This window comes from Bos mutus, chromosome X (assembly GCF_027580195.1).
Source record: "Bos mutus isolate GX-2022 chromosome X, NWIPB_WYAK_1.1, whole genome shotgun sequence".
In the NCBI taxonomy this organism is placed as follows: Eukaryota; Metazoa; Chordata; class Mammalia; order Artiodactyla; family Bovidae; genus Bos; species Bos mutus.
In genome coordinates this window covers 80,957,976-80,981,965 of record NC_091646.1, presented here as the reverse complement: position 1 = coordinate 80,981,965, position 23,990 = coordinate 80,957,976, and the positions used below count along the sequence as shown (strand labels likewise).

The 23,990-nt window shown below is 48.3% G+C and overlaps 2 protein-coding genes across 15 annotated transcripts in view; both read right to left on the bottom strand.

The window, feature by feature from the left end:
• Positions 1–14,012, bottom strand: part of KDM5C (lysine demethylase 5C) — a 30,980-nt gene extending 16,968 nt beyond the window's left edge. For 2 of the 14 annotated variants that reach the window (XM_070366335.1, XM_070366337.1), the window contains exons 1-13: positions 13,530–14,012; positions 9,607–9,684; positions 9,112–9,267; positions 7,215–7,337; positions 6,754–6,924; positions 6,263–6,397; positions 5,402–5,525; positions 5,114–5,295; positions 3,918–4,076; positions 2,089–2,208; positions 1,803–1,961; positions 995–1,176; positions 746–908 (exon numbers count right to left, since the gene is read on the bottom strand). In XM_070366335.1, the coding sequence (XP_070222436.1) occupies positions 746–908; positions 995–1,176; positions 1,803–1,961; positions 2,089–2,208; positions 3,918–4,076; positions 5,114–5,295; positions 5,402–5,525; positions 6,263–6,397; positions 6,754–6,924; positions 7,215–7,337; positions 9,112–9,267; positions 9,607–9,684; positions 13,530–13,679 (1,902 nt within the window). In that variant the 5' untranslated portion in view covers positions 13,680–14,012. Of the gene's footprint in view, positions 1–745; positions 909–994; positions 1,177–1,802; positions 1,962–2,088; positions 2,209–3,917; positions 4,077–5,113; positions 5,296–5,401; positions 5,526–6,262; positions 6,398–6,753; positions 6,925–7,214; positions 7,338–9,106; positions 9,268–9,606; positions 9,685–13,529 lie in introns of those variants that run through there. The other 12 variants (XM_070366338.1, XM_070366339.1, XM_005888469.3 and 9 more) reach the window with 9 other exon arrangements.
• Positions 14,013–23,269: 9,257 nt separating this feature from the next.
• The window catches only part of IQSEC2 (IQ motif and Sec7 domain ArfGEF 2), a 76,879-nt gene continuing 76,158 nt past the window's right edge, over positions 23,270–23,990 (bottom strand). The window contains 1 exon segment of the mRNA XM_070366657.1: positions 23,270–23,990. Coding sequence (XP_070222758.1) covers positions 23,414–23,990 — 577 coding nt within the window. The 3' untranslated portion in view covers positions 23,270–23,413.

Below are 23,990 nucleotides of genomic sequence, written 5' to 3'. Positions count from 1 at the left end.
GAGAAGACTACAGAGGAGGAGAATAGGACAAGCCAGGAGTCTGAGTTCAGCTTTTTTTTTTTTAAATGCTGAAAGATATTGGCATTTTTTTTTAGCTTAATTCCCCCCACTCCCCACCAACTTTATTGAGATACGGCTGACATATAACCTGTTGGTGCACAACATTTTGATGTGATACACTTATGTATTTGCAAAGTAATTACCACCACAGAACTCTGACCTGTTAAATAAGTAAACAGACCTACTCACTTCTCCAAGATGGGTCACAATATGGAAAGTATAGCAGTGACTGCTAGTTGTCCCCCTATATCCATTCTCACCCTCTTCCATAATAACATGACCTCCAATTTGTAGCTGGTACATGACCATCCTTAATAAAAATCAGATTTTCCAGTTTTTCTCACAACTATATGTGGCCATGTGACTAAATTATGATCAATAGGAGGTGAATGACAATGATGTGTGCCCTTAACAGTAAGGAGACTTGTCTTGCCCAGTCCTTCCTTCATTTCCCTCTTCTACTGGTGGAATCCACCCCTAAGGCGTTGCCCTGAAACATCTGGCCGAGGTGGCTCACCATCACACCATCTCTAAGCACTATTATTTCCATCAAACCTACAGTCTGATTAAGAGACAGTAAGAATGAGAAAGGCATGGGGGTATATTCTAGACAATGACCACCACCACCACCATACAGGACATCACTAACTCATTCCTATTCTTTGCCCATTTCCTAGGCACTCACCGGCACACCATGGGACATGAGGGTGTTGGGATTCATGAGGGTAACAAGTTGGTGCAGAAGGTCAGGCTGGCTATCAAAGAGCTCAGGTGTCAGCTTCTTCATCACCTCTTCCAAATGTTCTGCTGCAAGGGAGGGTACCCCATACCAGGTCTTCGGCTCACCCCTGGCCAAAAAGAAAGGGGACACGTAGAGTGGGCACTCAAAGAGCCCACCCTGAATGCTTCCTTGGCTGCCCAGGACCCCACTCACCAGTGGAGGTAGTTAATGGAGTAACTCCAGTGATCCTCAATATGCCAACAAAAGGCCGAGAAGACCATGCCCACATAGAGCCAGGGCACCTTCATGCCAGAGATATCTGCATTGATGTGGCACAGTACAGACTGTTCCAACACTGGCATCACATTCAGGTTCCAACCACTCGTAGCATACTCCTGATAGGTCAGGTATTTGTGGAAAAGAGAGTTTTGCTAAGGTGCTGAGTTCTTTATTCCAGGGAACCTTAATTTTGAGGTCATAGACCTTTCTGAAATGTCTAAAAAATATTACAGATGTTCTTCCCCCTGCCTCCCTCAAATGCATAGACAAAATTTCGATTCACTTCACTTTACTTCAATTTTAGGAAAATTTATAGATGTGCCCACTCACAAAAGTATCTGCAAGTTAAAAGCCCCTGCTCTGGACCAAAATGTACCCTCCTTGTGATACAGGCCTAGGGCCTCTTTATTTCCTGCACTTACAATCCCAGTCCCTGAACACTTCTTATGAATGAGCCAGGTACTCTGACAGGTACTTCAAATACCTTCTCATTTAATTCTTATAAAATTTGTGAAATGGATACTACTCCCATTCTACAGACAAAAAATAGCCAATCTCATGACTGGAGATGCCACGCAAGATACTAGGCTGTGCTCTTTACACACATCATCCCATCTAAATCTCATAGCAACACATAAGGCAGGGATAACAGTCCCCTTCCTATAGAGATACTGGGTCTTTCAGATACTGAAGGACTTGCCTAAGTCACACAGCTGAATATAACCATGAATCATCTACTCACCTCCTCCTCAGGGGTTAGGTGCCGCTTACTGTCACTGACGGGGAACCCGCTACCAAATTCTTTGGAATGGATGTCAGCCCCATACTCAACAGTTACATCTTCCTCAATGCTATTCACCAGCCGCCAGAATTCCTTCTCCACAAGTTCTGTGGGTACCATCTAAAGGAACAGGGGTAGCTGATGACTGTGGCTCATCATATCCTGGCCCCATTGACCCAGGCGAGCTATAGACCATCAGACACCTATGAACCTAGCCCTGACACTACCCCAGCCCTCCATCACCTACGTGTACGGGCATGTTGAAGTAATCGGCTTTAAAGGAGTCAGCCATCTCGCCAAAGCTCTGCAGAGTGTACTCCCGGGTAGCCTGCTCAAAGCCAAAGGCTTCAGGGGGGCGCTTACACTCCTGAAACCCAAAGGAGAACATGTCACCAAGGTAGAGGCAAAGAGGTGGAGAATCCCCAAAAGCTGAGCTGGAATATGGGGTAGGAATCAGGAGGGAGAACAGCCCTAGGTTTGTACTTAAGGCCCCTGAAGCAGGTCTCACATCATAGCTCTATGTTTTTCTCCTAGTACTTCAGTGCAGTTAGTCTCTTCACTCCTCACATGCACTTCTACCATGCTTTTATCTTCTCTTCCTTCAGGACTTGACTATCTAAACCATGGGCTCTGATTTAATATGCTACCCCATTCTCTTCTGTCACTATCTTTCTTTCAAGACAAAATGTGAGTTTATACAGGATGCTTAGAGAAATTTTTATGCCGAGACTGGAACTACAGGCCTGAGAAAACAACACCGAATATTCCAGTAGCTCGGAGGATGGGAAACAAAGGCACCAACCCTTAGTGTCAAACTCCACACTTTCTGCTCTTTAGACTGTCTCATAAAACAGGACATATGTCTAACTCATTTTGTACTTATATTCATGGTTTTAGATGAGAGTTGTATGTACCCGAGGCAGACGCACCTTCTGCTCATGTCTGAAATCTAAATGTCAACCTGGTTCACCGGCCCAAGACCACTTAAAGAAGAGAGCTAAGTAGACCTGACAATCTTTGTTGTCTATGATACTGTTGGCATTCAAACTCCTCCCTAAAGGAATCCCCACCACTACCAAGGCGTTACACTGCCCCAGTCTCTTTCCTCGTGTGAGTGTGTGTGTGTGTCCACGTGCACATGCATACCTGGACACTATGACCACAGCTGACAGGGTGAGAGACTATCAACATCTACTCTCCCAGAAAGCCAGGGAAAGATGCAGACGAGCAACCCAGAATTTGGATCAAGGTAAAAGGCTCATGAAATGAAACTGGCAGACTTACCAGGCCTCTTAGCCCTCACTGCTGCTTCAGGTGCTCTCCTCACTGCCTCTCTTGCACTAGGTACATTATCCCCACATAGCCTTACTCCTGAACTCCTCCATCCCCCAGTCTAGAAAGTCTGCCCAACGCTTGTAACTGAAGTCTACAACAGTGTAAACCAATTTAATTATCACAACAGAAGGAAAATAACTAATAAATATTATACCCACATGATGAACCCTTTACAAGAAATCATACTCATGAATAATACAGAAAAATGATTATAAAGTAACAAATGAAAGTACACAGTATGATCCCAAACCTGTTAAAGATAGTTATATATACGCAACAATGAAAAGATGAGAAGAAAATACACCAGACTATTACAATAGAGCTTTCGAAAAGAAATAAAAAATAAAAAACTTGAAAATCAAAAGGACATTTTTTTATTCATATTCCTGTCCTCCAAATCTAATTGCTGACACCTTCCCTGATTACTACTCTTAGTCACTTTCCTCTCCTCTGAACTTCTACATCTGAATTTCTAACACACAATTTAACATTTGATTATATGTCATCATATACAATCTAATTATGAATCTCACCTCCCCAGGTGGTCTGAGAGCTTCCAGAGAACACAGGCTGAATGTCCTCCTCTTCTTTCTCCCAAAGCTCTGCCCAACCTAGCCCAACCTCAGGGACCCAAAACATAAGACTGTGGCTGAGCTAGGAGGCTGCTTTCAATAAGACCAGATGAAGGAAGGCAAGGACAGCCTATGAGGCAGACACAGATTGGGGCTGGGAAGTCCTTACCGCCATGACACACTTTGGACACCGCCAGACACCCTTGGGAATCTCAGGCAAAGGAGGCAACAAGCAGAAGATGTGGTAGTTGTCATCACAGCCATCACACAGCAGGAGCTTGTCATCCTCATCCCCTCGCGAACACATTCGGCACACATATGACTCAATCTGCCAGGGGAGGGAGGCAACAGTTCATCAACCCAAGCCCCGTCCAGCCTTTCAAACGTAATACTCCTCCAGACAGTATCTTAGTCCACAGAGATCTCTGTTAGAAACCCACCGTGCTTGATGGCTGGATCATTCATAGCCTTGTACAGGTTAGTCATGCTAGCTCAGGAGTTAAACTGCAAGCAAGAATCTCCCCAAATAAACTAACTGGTAGAGATGTGAGAGCAGAGTCTTTATGATTCAGGGCTGAATTCCCCATTTTTATTCATTCAATAAACATTTACTGAACACTTAGGTGTTCAACACTATGCCAGACTCTATGGTACAGAGATAAGTAAGACACGGTATCCTCCTTCTAAAGGCATACAATAGTCCAGAAGCACAAGTTCATAAAAATTAAAAGGCAGTGTAGAAACTGCCAACAGCTCCCCATAAAAGGGTACTATGGAAACCTAGAGGAGGAAGCATACAAATCAGCTGGAGATGAGGAACAGCCTTGAGGAAGAACTTCACTGAAAAGGTAACACTTGAAACTAACTGAAATCTGAAGGCAAACTGAGATTTGGCAATGGTGCAGAGAACAGGGGGAAACTTCCAGGCAGAAGAAACAGCATGTGCAAAGGATGGGGCAAGAAAGCATGGCACGTCTCAGGGAAAAAACAAACATACCTACAAGCAGTTCAGTGTGGCTATAGCAGAGAAGTAAGGTGGGCAGTGCTGGGGAATGAGGCTAGAGGTCTGCTGCGACTGGATCATGCATGGTAATGAGGAGCTTAGCCTTTATCCTGAAACAATGGAGAGGGAGTCTCCTTCTCTGCACCCTTCCAGCACTTCATGTTAACAGCACTTGATCACCCTTTCCTGTTCTTTGTTCCATGTGAGCTGGCCTTGTTTCCCCAATTAAGTGAGCTACCTGAGGGCAGGGCCCACCAGGCCCACTTTTCTGTTTAATGCAACCTGGTCCAGTGCCATGCTGGGGAAATGCTCATTGAAGGGATGAGAAGCAGAGCATTAGGAAGTCAGGGCTGGGTCCTTACAAACTGGGCATTGCTGTGGTTCCTCCTGAGCCTCATGGTCATCTTGGTGCAGGGCTCTGGGCTGTGACTCAGCTCCTCCTTGCTCTCCAGGAAGGTCTTGGGTGAGGTTGACTCCACCTTCATGTCCCCGCCTGACTCCTCCTTCACCACTACAGTAGGGGGACACTCGGGCCCTTCCTTATCTGGGAGAGAGAATAGCTCTAAAGTACAAGTCTGAACAGTTAGGGCCCCGCCTCCTCTCCCCAGGTGAGGCCATTCTTCACACTTCCCCAGCCTGTCAGGCCTCACCTTTCTTCCGCAGAGTCTTATCCTTGGCCATGAGGCCTAGGCCCATCATCTTGGGGCCTGCCCCATAGATCTGCAGCTTCTTTAGCTCAGGATTCTTTTCAATGTCTTCTTCTGTGGGTTCCGGCTAGGAGGAAAGAAGGAAATGAATCAAGATTGCAGGTTGCCGCATTCTAAAAGAACAGCCTGGACTGTATCATAGTCCTGACTAGTTCATATCAGGCCTGAAGCACAGGTGGGCCACGGCAAGAATTTAGATTGCTTTTTGGAGACTGAGGGTAAGTGAGCTCCCTCCTCATCCCTCTCCTGGAATGGAATTAAGATGGATCTCAGTTTTTCCAACTGTAAAATGAGAATATTAACTCCTATCTCACAGTTACAAGGGGCTTGAGAAAGATATACATAAAAAAATCTAAGTATCTGACACTACCAATAAATGGCAGAGACTAACATGGTCTGGTAAATTACATGCTTTGGTGAGCCCAGGGACAGTGTCCATCTTCTTTCCTGTTGTAGCCCCAATGCCCAGAAGAATGCTGGCATATAAGCTTCTTTCTGAGGCTAGAATATAGGTGTAAGGAGAAAGAGAGTTCTTCTCCTCTAAGCAGAGTGAGTGAGTCAGGAAAGGAACAAGGCAGGCAAGAACAGCAGACACAGGGAAGATATTATGCAAAGAGATCAAAACCCAGCTCAGAAGCTCAGTTGAGAGTAGAGGAAGAGCAAGAGTGAAGCCAGAAAGAGGCACACTACTTTTCAGAACTCAGAGAACCAAGAGAAGGGAGATTGGAACAGGGAAGAGTCTTGGTCAGAGGGAAAGAACTCTCTTCACCCCTCAAGTTCTGTTAAAAGTAGGGAAGCACTCACATCAGGCTGCAGTCTCTTGGCTCGCCGGCCATAGCTGTTGAACTTGGAGGGCTGCACAGACTGTCGAAGGGGGATACTGTGAGGTTTATATTCCTTGTCCTTCTCCTCATTATCAAATGGACGTGTGTTGCACTGCTGGGGATAGGTGAAGGGTAAGGGTCAGGGCATGGGGCCCCAGCCCCCAATAGCAAGGACTTCCCTCTACCCTCCCCCCAGTGGCAACCAAAGTTGTGGTTTCATCCCCGCTCCCCTGCCAACAGGCCCTGCCTAACTGGTCTTTACCACTGACACCAGCACACACTCTGAGAATTCTCATGCTTTTGCTTATATCATCCCTCCTTCCAAACATCTCCCCAACAACCAGACTTCATCTCTTTCGGACCTCTCCAGATGTCCAGTCCACTCCACTGAACCAGTTCCATTAAGAGCAAGTGTGGAAATCTGCATCTGGCAGAAGAAAGCCTACTCCCACCCTGGCTTGGCATCCTTACCACCAGGTTGGCTCCAGACTGGTACATCTCATAGGGGTAAACGATGCGTTCATAGTGGGAGCGCAGCAGGGAGCCAATGTTTTTGCCTGGTGGGTAGTTGAGGCGCTGGGCCACCCGAGCCCATCGACGGTCCTTGCAGATGGCTTCATAGCCACCTTCCTCCACCACTATCTGTAAGGACAAGCAGGAAGGGACGTGATTTACTGTGTGTGGGTACAGAAAGAACGAGGACAACTCCATCCCCTTACTTCACTGGAGGCTACCCCCTCCTACCTCCACCACTCAGACTCAAATTGCAGCCAAGGGATGCCAAGAAGTTCTGATGACAGCTTGTGTGCTACCAGGCTGTGCCCCTTCCACTGTAGCCTAGAGATCCAATATCCAAACCAAGGTGGCCCCCAGAATACCAAGGATATTAAGGCGTGGGGTGGGGAGGTTTTTTGAGAAAAACCTGTTCTTACTTTGCTGAGGCTGTAGAGGTCCAAGATCCGCCGTTCTACATTGGGAATCTTTAAGGAAGAGCCCTGGATTTCCCAGAATTTGGCAATCTGATCCAAGTAGTTCAGTTTCACTCTCGTCTGGGCCTGGAGAAGAAATGGCTCAGAGAGGCTGGCCTCCCCCTGTACCTGACCATCTTCTGGCCTAATCTTAGGGCAGGAGAAGGGATACAGAGCAGCCCACTTCATCTACAGAGCAGCAGGCCTCTCCCAGTGAACTGGATCCTCAACTCTAGGTAGTACCTCACCCACCTCTGTTATCTTTGCCATCTTCCAGTCAACAGGAGAAGCCCAAGGTCCCCAAACAGAGCAGGCTGAGTCACAACAGCCAAAGCTTTACATATATTCTTTCTCAGTCTCCTTGACAGGGCTGTGTGAGTATCATCATCTCTTACAGAGCCTCTGCTTCCTCAAGTCACATAGCAGGTACCAAGAAACCTGAGTGTCAAATAAGTTTTTGCTCTTCCTCTGCTAATAATCTGCTATATAGTCTTGAGTAAATCAGTTCTACTCTCTGGACCCCTGTTTTCTGATTAGGAGGGAAATAAAACAACTGCCCAGTCCACTCACCCCAGAAGAGTAGACTTATGACAGGAACAGTGAATGCCCTCTGGAAACTACAGAATTATATCTAAGCTCTAGGCATGTTTCAGAGAATGAAGGCTCCGAAAAAGAACATTCACCTCTTCACATGCACCATGAAATTTGTTCCATGGTGGCCAAAGGGTGAGAGTGCATGCTAAAGACAAAATGGCCTAAAGAACTGAGATGGTGTACCACAGCAGCACTGGTACCTGACCTACCCAGGACCCAATGTGGGCAAAAGATCCTAGGAACAAGGCATGTGCCATGTGTTCCTGAAATCTATGACCCAAGAAGGGCTCCCCAAGTCTATAACCACCTCACCCTAGCCAGAGGGCCTAGTTTTAGGGAGAACTAGGTTAAGTCTTTACCATTCATTACTTTGCTCTGATCCCATTAGGGGGATACAGGGACAGTTCTTTCATAGATGAGGAAAAGTAAGGTCTAGCCATAGAAAGGAATATCCTATGGCTCCTTTGCTATGAGAATCCCTAAGGGGCCAGGAACCCTAATCCTTCCACTTCAACCCTTTAGCTTTCCAACCTTGGCCTCATGCCTGCCCCTCGCCCCTTCATTAGCCAGCACTCTCACTCTAGAAAACCTGCCCCTGTCCTATGGTAGGCTACACCTTGCCCTACCTATACCCCAAGAGACCTGGTCAGATCCATCTCTCTAAGGAACTTGTATCCCATACAAAAGATGATTTTTGCCCTGACCGGAACAGTACCTAGACTGACTCTAGAAGAGTGATTCTCAATAAGTGGCAATTTTGCCTTCCAGAGGACATTTAAGTAATGTCTAGAGACATTTTTTGGTTGCCATAACTGGGAGAGGGTAATATGTTCTAGTATCTAATGGGCTGACAGACATCCTAAAGGGATGACAGACATCCTACAATGCACAGGACAGCCCTCCATGACAATAAATTACCTGGCCCAAAATGTCAATAGTGCCAAGGCTGAGGATCTGCAGTCTAAAAGACAAGTAACCTTTTAAGTTATGGGTATTTGGTTGGGCCTAATAGTCAGCCCCATACCCATAGACATCTATTAAGGCTTGAAGATACATAAAAGTGAGGGAGAGGAGTATGTAGCATACTTCTAATCTACATCTTCCAAGGGAAACTCCAGGATTTTACTTGGAACTGGCTTAAGAGCATCTACTCTCATTGCTCTGGGGCATTCTCAAGTCTTCCATGGAGAACCTCACCTTACCCATGCAAAGGGCCTATATTTCCTGTACAGAACATAAGGGAGAGGGAAAAGCCTACTTGCCTGACCTTCTGTCCAAGTTTGTAACCATTCCAGCTTCCACAGAGACCAGTTCTTTTGTTGTTCCTGCCCATCCACCTCACCTTCCACCTTACCAAGCACCATGGAAGGAAGGTAGGAAGCACAGGGCTGTAGATGAATTGGATAGATGAGGACATATTCAGCTGGCCAAGCAAGAAAGGGTCTCAGTTAGCCTCATATTTCTCTTTTGCTGACCTAAGTAGGGTGGGTTAGTTGACAGGGGAGTTTCAGAAGTACCAAATGTTTGTGGGAAAAGCACAATCCCCAGCCTTGGGACTATCAGATCTGGGAGACTAAAAGCCCTTGCTCTGGTTTATATTCAGAGCTCTAAAGCTTCTCCGTGCCCTCCAGGCAACTTCACAGAAGACAGAATAAAGGCCTAGTTAGGTAAAGTACCTCAGCCAGAGAAGGTAGGAGGGAAAGAGGATCAGAGCTCAGGTATCCATTCTCCCAACCCCACCACCAGCTGCTAGTCTTCTTACCTCTAGTTCGTTCAGCCTCTGGATTCGGGGAGTAAACCTGAAGTTGTCCACTTCAACAGCAAAGGGTGGCTGCCAGTCCTGAGTGGGTAAGAAGGGGAAAGGGAGTTAGGTTATTCCAGCATAGTGCAAGACCAGGCTGGGCACCAAAAGCAACTCAGCACCCCATACATGGCTTCCCAGACCTCTAGCCACCCCAGACCTTTTAACCTGGCAAACACCCAACCCATACAAACACAACTCACAACAGAGCTTTAGAAGTACCTCGAGTCCATACTCAACATCCCATGCACATACCCTGGGAAATGTCTCCTGATTCCCTTCCAACAGTACAGTGGTACAATTTTAAGAAATAGAAAAATGAGGTCCAAAACAGCTGACTTCAAACTTTCCCTATGCACACATCCCTTAGGCATGTGCTGTACTGGAAAGCATACAGGATCTGAAGTCAGAAGACGTGGGTTCACATTTTAGCTCTACTACTTACTAGTTATGGGATTTTTACCTTTCTGAATCTGTTTCCTTAACTGTAAGGTGGCAATATGAACTCTTGCCCTGGTTTCCTCATAAGACTGATACGAAAAATTAAACTGGTTTTCAAATGAAAATGTTATTCAAAGGAATCACCATTAAGACTTGACATCTAAGGCTGACCTCACTACCCAATATATCTGCAGAGTAGCTCAGCTCCAATTTGGGCTATTTAAAGTTTGGGCCTTTAATGTTCGTTCTCTCAGTGAGATAGACACTGCAGGAAGAGCAAGGAACAAGGAGCAAGAATTTGCAATACTCACCTGGTCAGAAAGGCTTCCTATGTGTCCTCTCTCAAACACCTGCCCAGTACCAGGAAGAGGCAGGGGAAGAAGTAGGAAGGAGGGAGGGGTGTTCTAAGCGCTGGAATGCACCACTGACTGTGGTAGCAAAAATTGGGAGGATTTGGGGAGGAGGAGAGAAGTTAGGAAAGATAACAAAAGTAGAGGAGACTGATCTGCCAAGTTGGAGCTTGTTGTGTCCTGCCCAAAAGGCAGCTGTAAAGAGCCTCCTCCCCAATGCTCCTTCCTCCCTCCACCCTCCCAGCAGTCCTTCTTAGAACCCTGGCTCCTGCTGGGATGGTGAAAAGAACCTGGAGTAACCTAGACCGGTGCCTTCATTTAATGAATGGGGGAAATGAGGCCCAGAAAAGAATTGTAATTTCTCCAAAATAACATGCTGAGTTACTGGTAGAGCCAAGACCAGAACCCCTGTCTTCTGACCACTGGTCCAAGGCTCTTTACACTACACCAGGATACCAGTATTCACTCACACATGCATTCACATGGAAAAGGGGAGGGGCAGTTAAAGAGAATAAAAAGCTGCTGGCCTCTTCTGTACACACACTTTTAGAAAAGGGACCAAAGGACTCATACTTACATGCATACATAATCCCCACCCCCACCCCTGCAAAGCAGGTAGCAAACACATGGGACTCCGTGAAGTAGGGGCAAAAACAAACAAAACTAACAACAAAAAAACTCAAACTAAAAAAATATGGCTCAAGTCCAGACAGGCTCCCCATGCTCCCTTGCCTCCCATCAGTAGGGCATTGCCCTCAGCGCAGGTAACCCAGGTAGGAAGGTGCTCAAACCCAGAACTCCAGGCACCCTTCTTTCCTCCTAAATCAAGTTCGAGATAAGAATAAGTGCAACATCAAGCAACCTGACAGTGGCAGAACTGAAATCCTAGAGCAGGAGCTGTACATACAACAGATAGATAGCTGAGGAAGATTCAGTGGTCTCCCTGCCTGGCTCTCCCTGGGACCTACAAGCTCCCTCATCCTGGCTTCAGTCCCATATTCTCATGTGTCAAATACTCAGGATGTCAGTATTGGCAGGATGGTGATAAAATGGTTGGCCACCTGATGCAGGAAGCAAGGCCCTTCCAAGCTCCCCTGGGTCTACTCCAGAATACCAACACTCTCCTTGCACTCATCTTCCCCAAGAGTGGCAGCCACTCGCCTAGCAATTCAGAATCCAAATTACCCTTCCCCTGCCCTTCCTTAGGCAAACCTCCAATTTCCAAGCACCCACCCCTACAAACGTTCCAACTCTGGGCCCAAGCACCACTTGGGTGAGTGCTTTAAATTCCAGCCAGAAGTCCCGCTAGGAGGGACTTCTAAAGGAGGCCTAGGAGCAGCTCTACAGGAGGGGAAAACCGAACAAAACCAAAAAGAGCCAGATCTCCTGGGTTAGAGGGAAGTACAGTGTTGAGGTAGAGAAGAGAAGCGTAACAAAGGAAGGCCCCCTGCAGGAGACACAGACAGACACACACAGACACACACACATGTCACATTTCCTACTCCTGGTCTCCCAAGGAAGGGTAACAACACGTGCACAACGCCAGTCTGCCCTGAGAAGTCCAAGACAGAAAAATGGGATACAAAATTCAAGGCTCAACTACTCCTTATGTCAGATATGCCTCTTTCCCACAGGCCTGCCAAGTCACTTCAGGGAATGCCTCCCCGAGGCTGCCCAAGACTCCAGCTTCTCCTTTCTGCTAGCCTTTCCACCATGGACAAGGATACCTCAGAGATATGTGGCCAGGCTCCAATAAGGAAGAAATCAGCTTACCCAACACCTCCCAAAGGATCCATTTGAAACCAGCCTAGATCTATGGCTGAGCACCAGAAAGCACCAAGTTAAATAAGGAGGCCTGTTATGCCCTCCTCAGGTGGCAGCGAGGTTTCTCATTTGGTTTCAGCCAGGAGACACCCGCTCAAAAACACCCAAACTCAATTCCTGCCCTTTGAATCCCAAGTGGTGACTGAACAACATATATCATTTCCCTTTGATGCTAGCAGGGTGGCAGTGTATCCTAGTGCTTGGGGGACTTCTCCTGGCCTGAAGCCAGGTCTAGGAGTACAGATACACCGCCCTTTGTCGCTGACCTCTGGGAATCAAGGGTTCCAAAGGAGGCATACTTCCATCCATCCAACCATTCTGTTTCTGAGGGTTCAAGAATATCCTATCATCTGGCACCTCCTACATCCTGGGACAGATCAGAGTAGAAATCTTCTGAGAAGGACTCATACCCCACCCCAAGCTGACTGATCCAAGACTGATCCACCCCAAGCTACTGATCAAGCCTGGGTAGTGATGGGCAGGAAAGGCCCAGATATTGCCTTCAACTAGGAAAAAAGGACAATTCGCTGAACCCATCTCAGGGAAGCCAGACAGCATTCCCTGTGAGACTGATTTCCTGACTGGTCTACCAGCCCAGAATATTATCATAAATGTATTGGCCTGGCAGGCTATGAGTAAATATGAGTCAACCCACATGGAAGCAAACCAATGACCACATCAAACACCTTCGCAGTCACAATAATTACCACTTACCTAGTGCCTACTACACATAGACGCTACCTAGTTTAATCCAATTCTCGAAATAACCATTCATGGAACCCATTTCACAGGCTCAGAGAAATTACATTACTTGACCAAGGTCACACAGCTGGTAAACTGCAGAGTGGAGTTCTGAAGGTCTATCTCCCTTCAGAGCTGTGATCTTTTCATTACACCACACTGCGTGCATTAAGAGAAGTGATGCCAGTAAATGGGAGAAAAGACCTTTAGAGCAGCCTTGACCTAGGTGGTTCGGGGTAACCAAGAGATGTTTGGGGTACCTCTCTGTGAACTCTCCCCGGGGCCACTAGGCAACCCTTTCTTGAATCTTACTAAGAGTGATCCTGAAGGATGGAGTGGGAGTGGGTCTCTGACTTAGGGCCACCACGAAAGACCCCTTGCCCCCAGCACCATTTCTCCGACCCGCGCCGCATCCACAACGGTGCTAGCCACCCCATCTCCCCACACCTCGAGCTGCCCTCTGATCTGGACCTCTCCGCCCGCTACCCTAGTTCTTCATCTCCGGCGACCACCGGCCCAAGGCCTTACCGCGGGTGGGCGGATCTTGCAAATGCCCGACTTCTCGGCGATGGGCCTGATTTTCGCAATGTAGCCAAGAGGGTCTCGGAACTCCGCCCAGCTAGGCTCGAACACCGGGCACTCCGGCGGCGGTAGAAAGTCGTCAGACCCCGGCTCCATGGTGCGCCCTAGGACTGGAGGGCTCGGACCGCCCTTAAGGACTCATGGCGGACGCCGCTGTACGAAGCCGAGGCACTGCTCGGAGACTAGGCCCTAAGCGGGGCGGCCGCCGCCCGCCGAGGGCCCAGGGGACGTGTAGCTGCCGCGCTCTGAGAGGCTCAGACTGACGCTACTCTATCGCCTCTTCGTCCCGCTCCGTTCGTTCCAAACTCTGCCGCTGTCTCCCAACTACCACAGCCTTCACCACCACAGTTAACTCCCAACCGCCGCGGCCTTTAGTGCCGCCGCCGCCATCTTGGTTTCTCACCGTCTCCCCCCCCCTCCCTTCACCACAACAAACCGGATCCCTCCGCGGGATGTCCCTCCGAGCCTCGTATGCCTTGAGAGAGGCCAAGCCCTAGGAAGCCATCACCCCGTGGGGACTGAGCTGAATCGGCAGGCGTGGATCCCCTATTAGGAAGCGGGAACTTAAAACTGCTTCCCAGACTGAGAGTAAATAGTCCGCCTTAGCGGCGGAGGAACAAAGTTGAAATTAGCAAATCGGTCCCTCTTTCCGGACGGACCGGCGGTGCACGTTTAAAGGCCAGTGCTGCGCATGCGCGTTACGGAGGGAGACCGGAAGAGGAGTTGGCGTTGGTGGGTGGTGGGTCCAAACTGGCACCCACTCGATGACCTCAACACTGGCGCGAGCCCCGCCCCAACATGCTCTCCTCCCGGGTCTTTCCGGTGTGGGCCACAGAAGGTGGCTTCGAGTCCGTGATTGCAAGGGACCCTTCTGCAGGCCCGCAGATTACGAGAGACATACATAGCTCCCAGGTCTAGGCTCTGACACCTCTGGGGCTTTGAAAAAAGGAAGCCGAGATGCTGCTCCCTTCTCGGGGATTGCGGATTTTTAGAATCCTGGGCCCCAAGGAGAGGAAGGAAATATTTATTTGTCCAAGTTTGCGTGTAGAGGCCTCTCAGAGATGGGGCTTCCATCCTTAGCTCCAAAGAGTCATTGTCAGTCAGCATTTTAATGAACACTTTTATCGTGTCCTTATTTGTGGCATGTGGGCCTCCCTTCTGGCTCAATTGGTAAAGAATCCGCCTACAATGTGGGAGACTTGGGTTTGATCTCTGGGTTGGGAAGATCCTCTGGAGAAGGGAAAGGCTACCCACTCCAGTATTCTGGCTTAGAGAATTCCATGGACTGTATAGTCCATGGAGTGGCAGAGTCGGACACGACTGAGCAACTTTCATTTGTGGCATGTACCCCTACAAAAATAAGCCTGAGAGTATATATATTTTAACTATTGGATTTTAACAACAGCATATGTATTGCCTACCAGTGCCCACCATTTGAAGTACCTACTCTGTGCCCACTTGTGAGCCTACAGTGTACTTATTATGTATTTGTGTGCATGGATTTTATTTATTGTGTATAGCCCCCTCCTTATATTTGAGTATCTACTATGTGTACCTCTGCTCCCATTGTGTGCATGTTTGTGAGCAGTTTCTGAATAGGTTTATTGCAACTGTTTTGACTATCAAACCAATACTTTGCCCATAGATCAGGCATCTACTGGAGAAGGCAATGGCACCCCACTCCAGTACTCTTGCCTGGAAAATCCCATGGACGGAGGAGCCTGGTAGGCTTGGGGTTGCTAAGAGTCTGACACCACTGAGCGATTTCCCTTTCACTTTTCACTTTCATGCATTGGAGAAGGAAATGGCAACCCACTCCAGTGTTCTTGCCTGGAGAATCCCAGGGACGGGGGAGCCTGGTGGGCTGCCGTCTATGGGGTGGCACAGAGTCGGACATGACTGAAGCAACTTAGCAGCCGCAGCAGCAGCAGGCATCTACTGCATTTGAGGAGCTCTAAGTTACTCATCAGTTGTGGGCCTAAAGCATAAATAGTTCAAGAACCTACTGTGCACATTTTAGAATACTTCTCTACATGCTGATTGGGCTTACCTGATAGCTCAGTTGGTAAAGAATCCACCTGCAATGCAGGAGACCCCAGTTGGATTCCTGGTCGGGAAGATCCCCTGAAGAAGGGATAGGCTACCCACTACAGTATTCTTGGGCTTCCCTGGTGGCTCAGCTGGTAAAGAATCCGCCTGCAGTGTGGGAGACCTGGGTTCGGATCCCTGGGTTGGGAAGATCCCCTGGAGAAGGGAAAGGCTACCCACTCCAGTATTGGGCCTGGAGAATTCCATGCACTGTATAGTCCATTGGGTTGCAGAGTGGGACATGATTGAGCAACTTTCATTTTCACTACATGCTGCTTAAGTGCTTATTTTGTGTTCCTCCATCAGACTGTGAATTCCTTAAGGGCAGGGACCTTGTGATCTTATACATCCTTAGCGCCTGGCATGGTAAGCAGTAAATAAATGCTGAGTAAACAGAAAAGTGAATGTATATTTTTGAGCAGCCTTAATATATATTCACTAAAAATAATATATACTCTTTGCAAACATTTCCTGGATATATTAAGCATCTGCTGTAAGCTTGAGTATGTTTGAAGGGGATGGAGAGTGTCATTCCTTCAGTTATCAGTTTCTAATCATGTTTCTAATCTATACCATGTCCCAGTTAAGTATATTCATTCTGCCTGCTGAGCTAAGGGCATCATCTCTAAGGGAGTGGGGAACACTGGTAGGAACTCACACCCTGTAGTCAGAGAGGCCTGACGTCTAGTCCCACCAGCTCTGCCATTTTCTAGTTATGTGGCCTTGGGTAAGTCCCGGGTTCTGAAACTGAGTGATGTTGTATGAGGATGGTAATACTTACCTTGAAGGATTGTTGTATACTACCTAGCATATAGAAGGCCCTCAGTATCTGTTAACTGTTATTTTCATTCCTGAGAGTCAACAAACAGTATGTCAAAACTCATTAAGAATCTCCTTTGTGCCAGGCACTGTGCCTAGTGATTTCAGATTTTTTATCACTTGAACCCTTAGATTGCCTTGAATGCTTGGAATCTTTATCCCCTACTTGCCTGGTGAGGAAACTTGTCCCAGGTAATACATATAGTAAATGACATCTCCTTTCTAGCTTTCTAGGTGTCAGGGGAAACCTCAACCCTTCTCCACCAGAAACACAGGTGAGTGACCCAACTGAACAACTGTATGGACAGGAAACAAAGCTAGGAAAGGTAATGGTAATAACAGTAAAAAAAAAAAAAAAAAAATCACTAGTCTCTCACATGTGTAAGCATTTAACAGCCCACATAGCTCTTTCATACCAATTACTTCCCTTAATCTTTGCAACAGTTTTGGGAAAGATGTAGATCAATTTACCCAACCTGTAGATGAGGAACCAAGTTCCAGACAGATTAAACTTGCCCATTGTCACACAGGAAGTTGCTGACTCTTGGTCAAATGCTTTTGTCATTTGCTCCCACCATAGTAGAACTAGGCAGGAGAAGGTGAAGAGAACAAAGAAGATAAAAGAATATGCTGAATCCTAGGTTGAAAGAAGTTCGGCCTTTCTATCTTGAGGCTGCTCAGTGAAGGGCAAAGAGCACGAATTAGGAGTCAGGAGACCAGGTTTGGGGTCTCAGCTCAGCTTAGCCTTCCCAAAGGTTCTTAGCCCAGACACCACCCACCATTCTGGAAGGGCAAATGGAAACTGTATAGACTCCTTGAAGCCCAGTCAGTCCCAGTTCATTCATTCATGAACATTTATCAAATTCCTGTTATGCACCAGGTACTTTTCTGGGCCCTGGGAATATAATGGTGACCAAGACAGACATGGTCTCTGCTTTCCTGCAGCTGACATTCACCCACTGAGATCTACCATGTACCTCCCCTCCCTGAACCTCGATTTTCTCATTTGTCCAATGAGACTATATAATCCCTTTCACACAGGGTGGTTATGAAGATTAGAGATCATGATAACTGCCATTGCTCAAAAGCCAGGTACTATGAAATAGGTATTGTTATCCCTATATAACAGATGAGGAGGTTGAAATTCAGAGTAGTGTAAACTTAACCAAGTTACATGGCTAGTAAGTAGCAGAGTACAAACTGTTCAAGTCTGTCTGACTGCTATACAATTCTGCCTGTAAAAGTCTCAAATGGTGCCCTTCGCAAAACAGGTGCTCAGGAAATGGGATCCTTTCTCAATCTTTGGATCTTGCTTGGGACCAGCCTGAGTCTGGGCCCTGCAGGGTTAAGAACTGAGAAGCGGCAGGGAGCTCACCCTGGACTGGAGGTTGAGTTGGCCTCACCCATGCACCTGGGAGAGAGGGTCTGGCATGGAACTGGTACAGAGCAGTGATTGGAACGCTTGGCTCTGCTCTTGACCACACTCACTCCATCCATGTTTTCTGGATGAACTGCATAGTGACTTCATGCATCACTTTTCTTGATTTTAAAACAGGGTCCCTTCCAATTCTAAAGTAGGTATGAGTTGCAAGTTCTAAATCCTAAGTAGCTCTGGAATTTATCCCCTCTTCCCCATGCCTTTTTCTAATCTTCTACTCCCCAAGAGAGCCATTGACTATTTCTAGCCTAGGTTATTAAAAGAGCCTCCTTAAGATATCAAGGTCTCTATGTGAGTTCGTGGAGATTTATAGATAGGTAAATAGAGAGATGTATATTATGTGCTCAATACATATGCATAACAATAAAATGATACATTCAAAACAATGATAATTCCAAATGAATTATGATAGTAGTGGTTTATAATTTGAGTAAAATAAAAATCCATGATTCCACTGATATAAATAAATAAAATGAGGGAAAAGGAAAAACTTTTCCTTCAAAGAATGATGGAGTTAGAAAATCACCAATAGATGCTCAAAGTTTTCCCAAATAAAAAAGCAAATCCTGAAAACAAAGCACCTAGTGCCCAAATCTTGGTTTCTAAATGCCATTCTCAACCAAAAAGAACCAGAGCTCCTTGGAAAAAGCGGTTGATTCCAAGACTGGGTCAGGGAAAATATAAGATGAATCTGGAGCATCTTGTGGTACCAGAAAATAAGGAAGTGCTCAGGAAAGATGGAGAGCTGCCAAAAGGACACAGGAGTCATCTTCCTGCTGGCTAAATATAGGACACTTTGAACATCGAGATAAAGAATGATATTAATGTGTTATAACTCACTGAAATGATAGACAACCATGAGTCCATGAGACTATAGATACATAAATGTAGGAAAAGGGAAAGCTCTCCCTTACACTGGAGAGCCAACTAATACAAGTGTAAAGAATGATGGCATTGGACATCATTTGGCCACCTCAGGAATCATCAGTGAATGCTAAAACCGGTGGGTGAAAGTTTGAGGAGTAACAAGACAAATACATAATGTTAATGCATCTCCCCTCAACATAATCATTCATTACAAAGGGAAAAATAATAGCTTTATAACAGAGATGCTATGTAGCCCAACATGTCACCTGGTCTTTCTTTAGCTTCCAAGGCCTGGGTGAGAAAACCTGTTGGCAACAGAGGAATGAGGATATGAGGACTGCCCACCTCTCCTTTAGGATGTGCCATGCCCACCACCTGGGCTGTCCTCTCCCATTCTTTTCTCACTATTACACTAATTTTAACATACTCACACAACTCCAGGCTTATGCTGCTCCCTCTGGCAAATGCCTTTCTTTCCCAGGCTTATTCCTACTCACCCTTCAAGACTCAGCTAAAGGAGCAGTTCCAGAAATGCTCACCTGACCCCTCTCCCCTGCCCCAAGTTGAGTTTTCCCTTTCTTTGCACCCCCACACATTCTGTGCTTCCTTCTGGGCCTGCACTTATGTTGTATTGGCATTATCCCCCCAGGCTGTCTACTTCTGAAAGTCTTGTCCTGCACTGTCCAATATGGTAGCCAGTATCCACATGTGGCTGTTTGCATTTTTAAAAATTCAGTTCTTCAGTTGCAAATAACCACATTTCAAGTGCTCAGCAGCCACATGTGTCTAGGGGTTACCATAGTGAATAGCACAGGTATAAGAAATTTCTATCATCACAGAAAGACTTCTAGGCTACCACTGGTCTAGGTAAAGACAAGAACTCCATGAGATTCTAGGACCTTTGTCTTTTGTTATGTGTCATCCCTCCTCATCCACATCTCCAAAAAGATTGACAGTAAAACGTTTGAGGGTGGCCAATTAACTCCTTGTGTTCAGGTCCTCAGGGAAATGGGGAGGTGAGGAGCCAATGTCTGGATGGTGAGCTTCCAGGGAGAGAGCGAGGGTGGGGCAGGGACAGCCCAGTGCTGGGACTGCAGGGAGGAAGGGAGGAGGAGGAGAAGATAGGAGAGAGCTGAGAGAAGCACGAGGAGGCTCCAGAGGGCCCTGAAAGCTTGCAGGTCGCATCAATCAATAAATCAACCAATGCAAAGATACTTTAAGATTTAGCTTAGAAAGAACTATTCATTCAAATCAACAGAAAGTTTAGTGTCATCTGTGCTATGCCAAGCACTGTGCTGGGCAATGCTCTGGACAGAGGTAATTCAGATCAGTGTCACACCTGTGCCAGTTATGGTCTAGTGGGGAAGATAGATACTGATGCGAGGGATCCCAGAGAATGTGATCAAGGGCACACTTTGTGAGGCATGGGTTCTTTAAGACCATCTCTTAAGAGTGAGAAAACCTTCATCAGGGATGTGGGGGGAGTACATCTTTCAGGGAGAAGGCACAGGTAAAATACTGAGTTTGGAAATTACATACAGGTCTTTTCAGGAAATGGTGAGTGGATGACCAAAGTGTAGACAAGAAATGAGTGGATTACAGAGATCGTTCCAAAGTCAAGGCAAGGGGTTTGCACTTTTTTCCGTAGGCAGAGGAGAACAGCTGACTGTGTGTCTGGCAAGGGGCAGGTGTTTCACTCCCATCTATTAACAATTGCCCTGCAAGATTATTATCCCTACTTCATCAAAGGCAACAGTCAAGTCTGCTGCTGCTGCTGCTGCTAAGTCGCTTCAGTCGTGTCCGACTCTGTGCGACCCCAGAGACGGCAGCCGACCAGACTCCCCCGTCCCTGGGATTCTCCAGGTAAGAACACTGGAGTGGGTTGCCATTTCCTGCTCCAATGCATGAAAGTGAAAAGTGAAAGTGAAGTCGCTCAGTCGTGTCCAACTCTTCGAGACCCCATGGACTGCAGCCTACCAGGCTCCTCTGTCCATGGGATTTTCCAGGCAAGAGTACTGGAGTGGGGTGCCATCACCTCCGCAGTCAAGTCTGACTGACTGCTAAAAGCTGAGCTTTGGGAAGACAAAAACAAGCATCAGGCTGAAGGTGGGAGAAGTGGGAACAATCAAAGGTAGTCCAACCTGGTCCACTAGAGAAGAAACAAAAAAAGTCTGATTGGATTTGATTCTGGACCAAATGCTTAGATGGCTCCAGCTGCTGCTTTTGTTTAAATGTGCATGTGAAGAAGAAAACAAAGATATTGATCCCAGCTGCTTAAGAATGGGGCCATCCATAAGGTGGAGGAAATAAGGCCTCAAAAAAAAAAAAAAATGTGGGGTCATCCAAACTACTCCTTCTTAGTGGCCATTTCACACTCTAAGAAAGTCCCCCAAATATTTACTGACTGCTGCTTCCAGGGACCCTGCTGACCCCAACCAAGAGCCAGCATCTCCCATTCCTCCTAGGCTCTACTGAGCCCCAGGACATGATCAGTGGTGCTGGAAACATGTCCATTTCATAGGGATGCAGCTTTAGGGACTGGAAAAGAGCCTGGACTAGAAATCACGATCTTCCATCTGGACTTGGGAAAGACCCTCCCCTTCTCTGGGCCTGACCCCTCCTCAGTAAACTAAAGGGAGCCCTGCTATTTGTCATCTAACCTCCCAAGTACATACAGGAGTTCTTATAATGAATGTATCTAGCCTTGGCTTCCTGGCCCAGGTAACCCTCCGCCCACACCCCCAAGGACAGAAATGCGGCCCGCTGTGGAGAAGCGGGGAGGGCTCCAGGGCAAAGCCAGGCCAGTCCCAGGAAGGGTGAGAATAGATGCCACGGGCATAGAGGAAGTATCCAACCTGTGAAAGGAGGGGAAGAGAACTATCTTGCTGAGCACCTACTCTATGCTGGCTGCTGGACACTCATTACCTCATGCTGTCATCATAACCCCATGTGGCAATGGCTTATCACCCCAAGTTTTCAACTGAGGAAACCGAGACTCAGAGAGGTTGCCTTTCCCAAGTGCACTAGGAAGGGAAAGCCCCAGGATTTGAACTGGATCAACTCCAAAGCCCAGACCCTTGCCACTCTGTTATCCAAACTGTTAATGAAACAAACATCAAAACCTCACTCACCCCCCCACACCTCCCATCCAACCAAACCCTCTCACCCATCCAGTTGTCTGAGCTTTTACCATCAGCACCTCACCTCCCTGGGCTAAGGCCTCTCTCCCAAGGGGCTCCACCATGGGGGAGGGGGCACAAGTAGGAGGCAGAGGCGGGAGATGAGCACAAGGTCTTTTATGAGGCATCAAATATACATTCTTATATACAAGGAGGAGAAAAGACAATGCCTAAACCCCAGGTCCTCTCCATATAGCCCCTCCCGCTGCTGCCCTCCCCCACCCCCAAACCCCGGGGTCCCTGGCCTTTCATACAGCCAGGGTCTGTCTGTCTGTTTGTACTGCAGCCCATGATGGAGAGGGGAGAGGGAGGCAGGAGCTGAGAAAGGAGCTGGATATGCGGGGCAAGAAGAGGAGCTGGGGCTTGTAAAAAATATATTTATAATAAATAAACAGGGCTGTAAAGGGGCTGGAGAGGCAGCAGAGAGTTTGACGGACAGAAGGACTCAGGCATCCTGGCTCCCAGCCCCCACTCTGATGGCTTCAATGTCTGCCTCAGGAAGGACATCTCGGGCTCATGGTGGCCCTCTGGGAGCCCCTCTCCCCAGGGCTGACGCTGGGTGCCCTGCCCCAGTGGGCTGTTTGTGGGCAGTATCTGTAAAGTGCACTGTCTTCAGCTGTAGGTGGGGTAGGTGTGAGGGAATGGGGGGCATGCAATATGGGTGAGGGAGGGCTGCGCCCTTCTCATCCCAGACCTCAGCCCCCCCGCCCCAAACCTGTCTGGACTTTGATCAGGATAAGAACGTTGCAAGGAAAGGCAAGGTCCTGAAGCTGAAGAGGTCTGGGCTGGGGCCCACTAGACAGAGAGCAGAGATCGGCTACAAAGAGGAAGCACTGCCCCACCTGGGGACCAGCATATGTGGGGGCCCACTCACCGAGTGCACTGACACCCCACATCCTCCAGCAGGTGGAGACACCTGGAAGTGTATGGCCAGGCCCTGAGGTCAGAGAGAGGGCCGAGCCAGCTGGGGTTTGGCCACAACACTGCAGAGCCCCCTCCTAGCCCCACTTGGCCAGAGGTGCCCTGGGGAAGCCTTCACCCCCATTGTTCCCAACACCTGCCCTTCCCTACCAGCCAGAGCTGACGGGGAGCTCACACTGGCCCAGAGGTCTGAGGCCACCCAACTAGACCTCTGGGGAAAGGGAGAGAGGGAGGGTGAAGAGAGGGAAAAAGAGGACGAGGATCTCTGAAAGGTCCTCACCACTCCCCAGAGCTCAAGAGCCCTGCATACAGGCTGCAAGTGGCAAGGAGTCTCAACTCTGGAAGGAAACCCCAAGGAGACTGTTGGGGGTTAGAGGAGGGGTCCCAAGGCAGGGAAGAAGTGGGGAGGAGGACATTTCTATGTGCATGTATATTTTGGAAAAACTGAGGAAGCAGAGAGGTCTCTCTCCTGCAGATTCCCCAGACCTTCCCAGTCCCCAGCTCACACACTCCATTCATCAGACCACGGTGCTGATCCGGCTTGGCTTGGCCTTGGGGTTTGCAGTGGGTGGGTTGGCCGTGCCGGGGGGCCCAGAGGCGTGCAGTGGGCCATGGGGGGAGGTGGGTGGCAGGGGCGAGTGTGGGGTGTGGGGTGAGGGTGGGGGCAGGGGTGGGTAGGAGGGGTGGGGTGGGATGGGTGAGTGCGGTGACAATGGTGACTGGGGGTGGTGGGGGTGGGAGTAGGAGCCCCCTGGTGGCCGAGATCCAGGGCCCCCAGCGGCCCCCGCTGCTGGCATCATCTGTGGGTGGTGGCTGAAGATGAAGTGCTTGGGGCCCTGTTTGTGGGCTGGAGGGTGCTGGGGGGCAGGACTGTACAGGGGCAAGGGGGAGGTGGGCTGGTGCAGGGGGTGGCGGCCATGTGGAGCAAACTGAGGGTGTCCTCCGGCTCCCCGTCTGGGAGCTCTGCCTGGCCGGCCCAAGGTATAGTGCTGGGGACCTGGGACTGGGCCATGGGCGTGGAAGTGGCGATGCGGCCCCACAGGAGGAGCTGAAGCGGGAGGTGGTGGAATGGAGCCCAGCTGCGGCAGGGGCGGG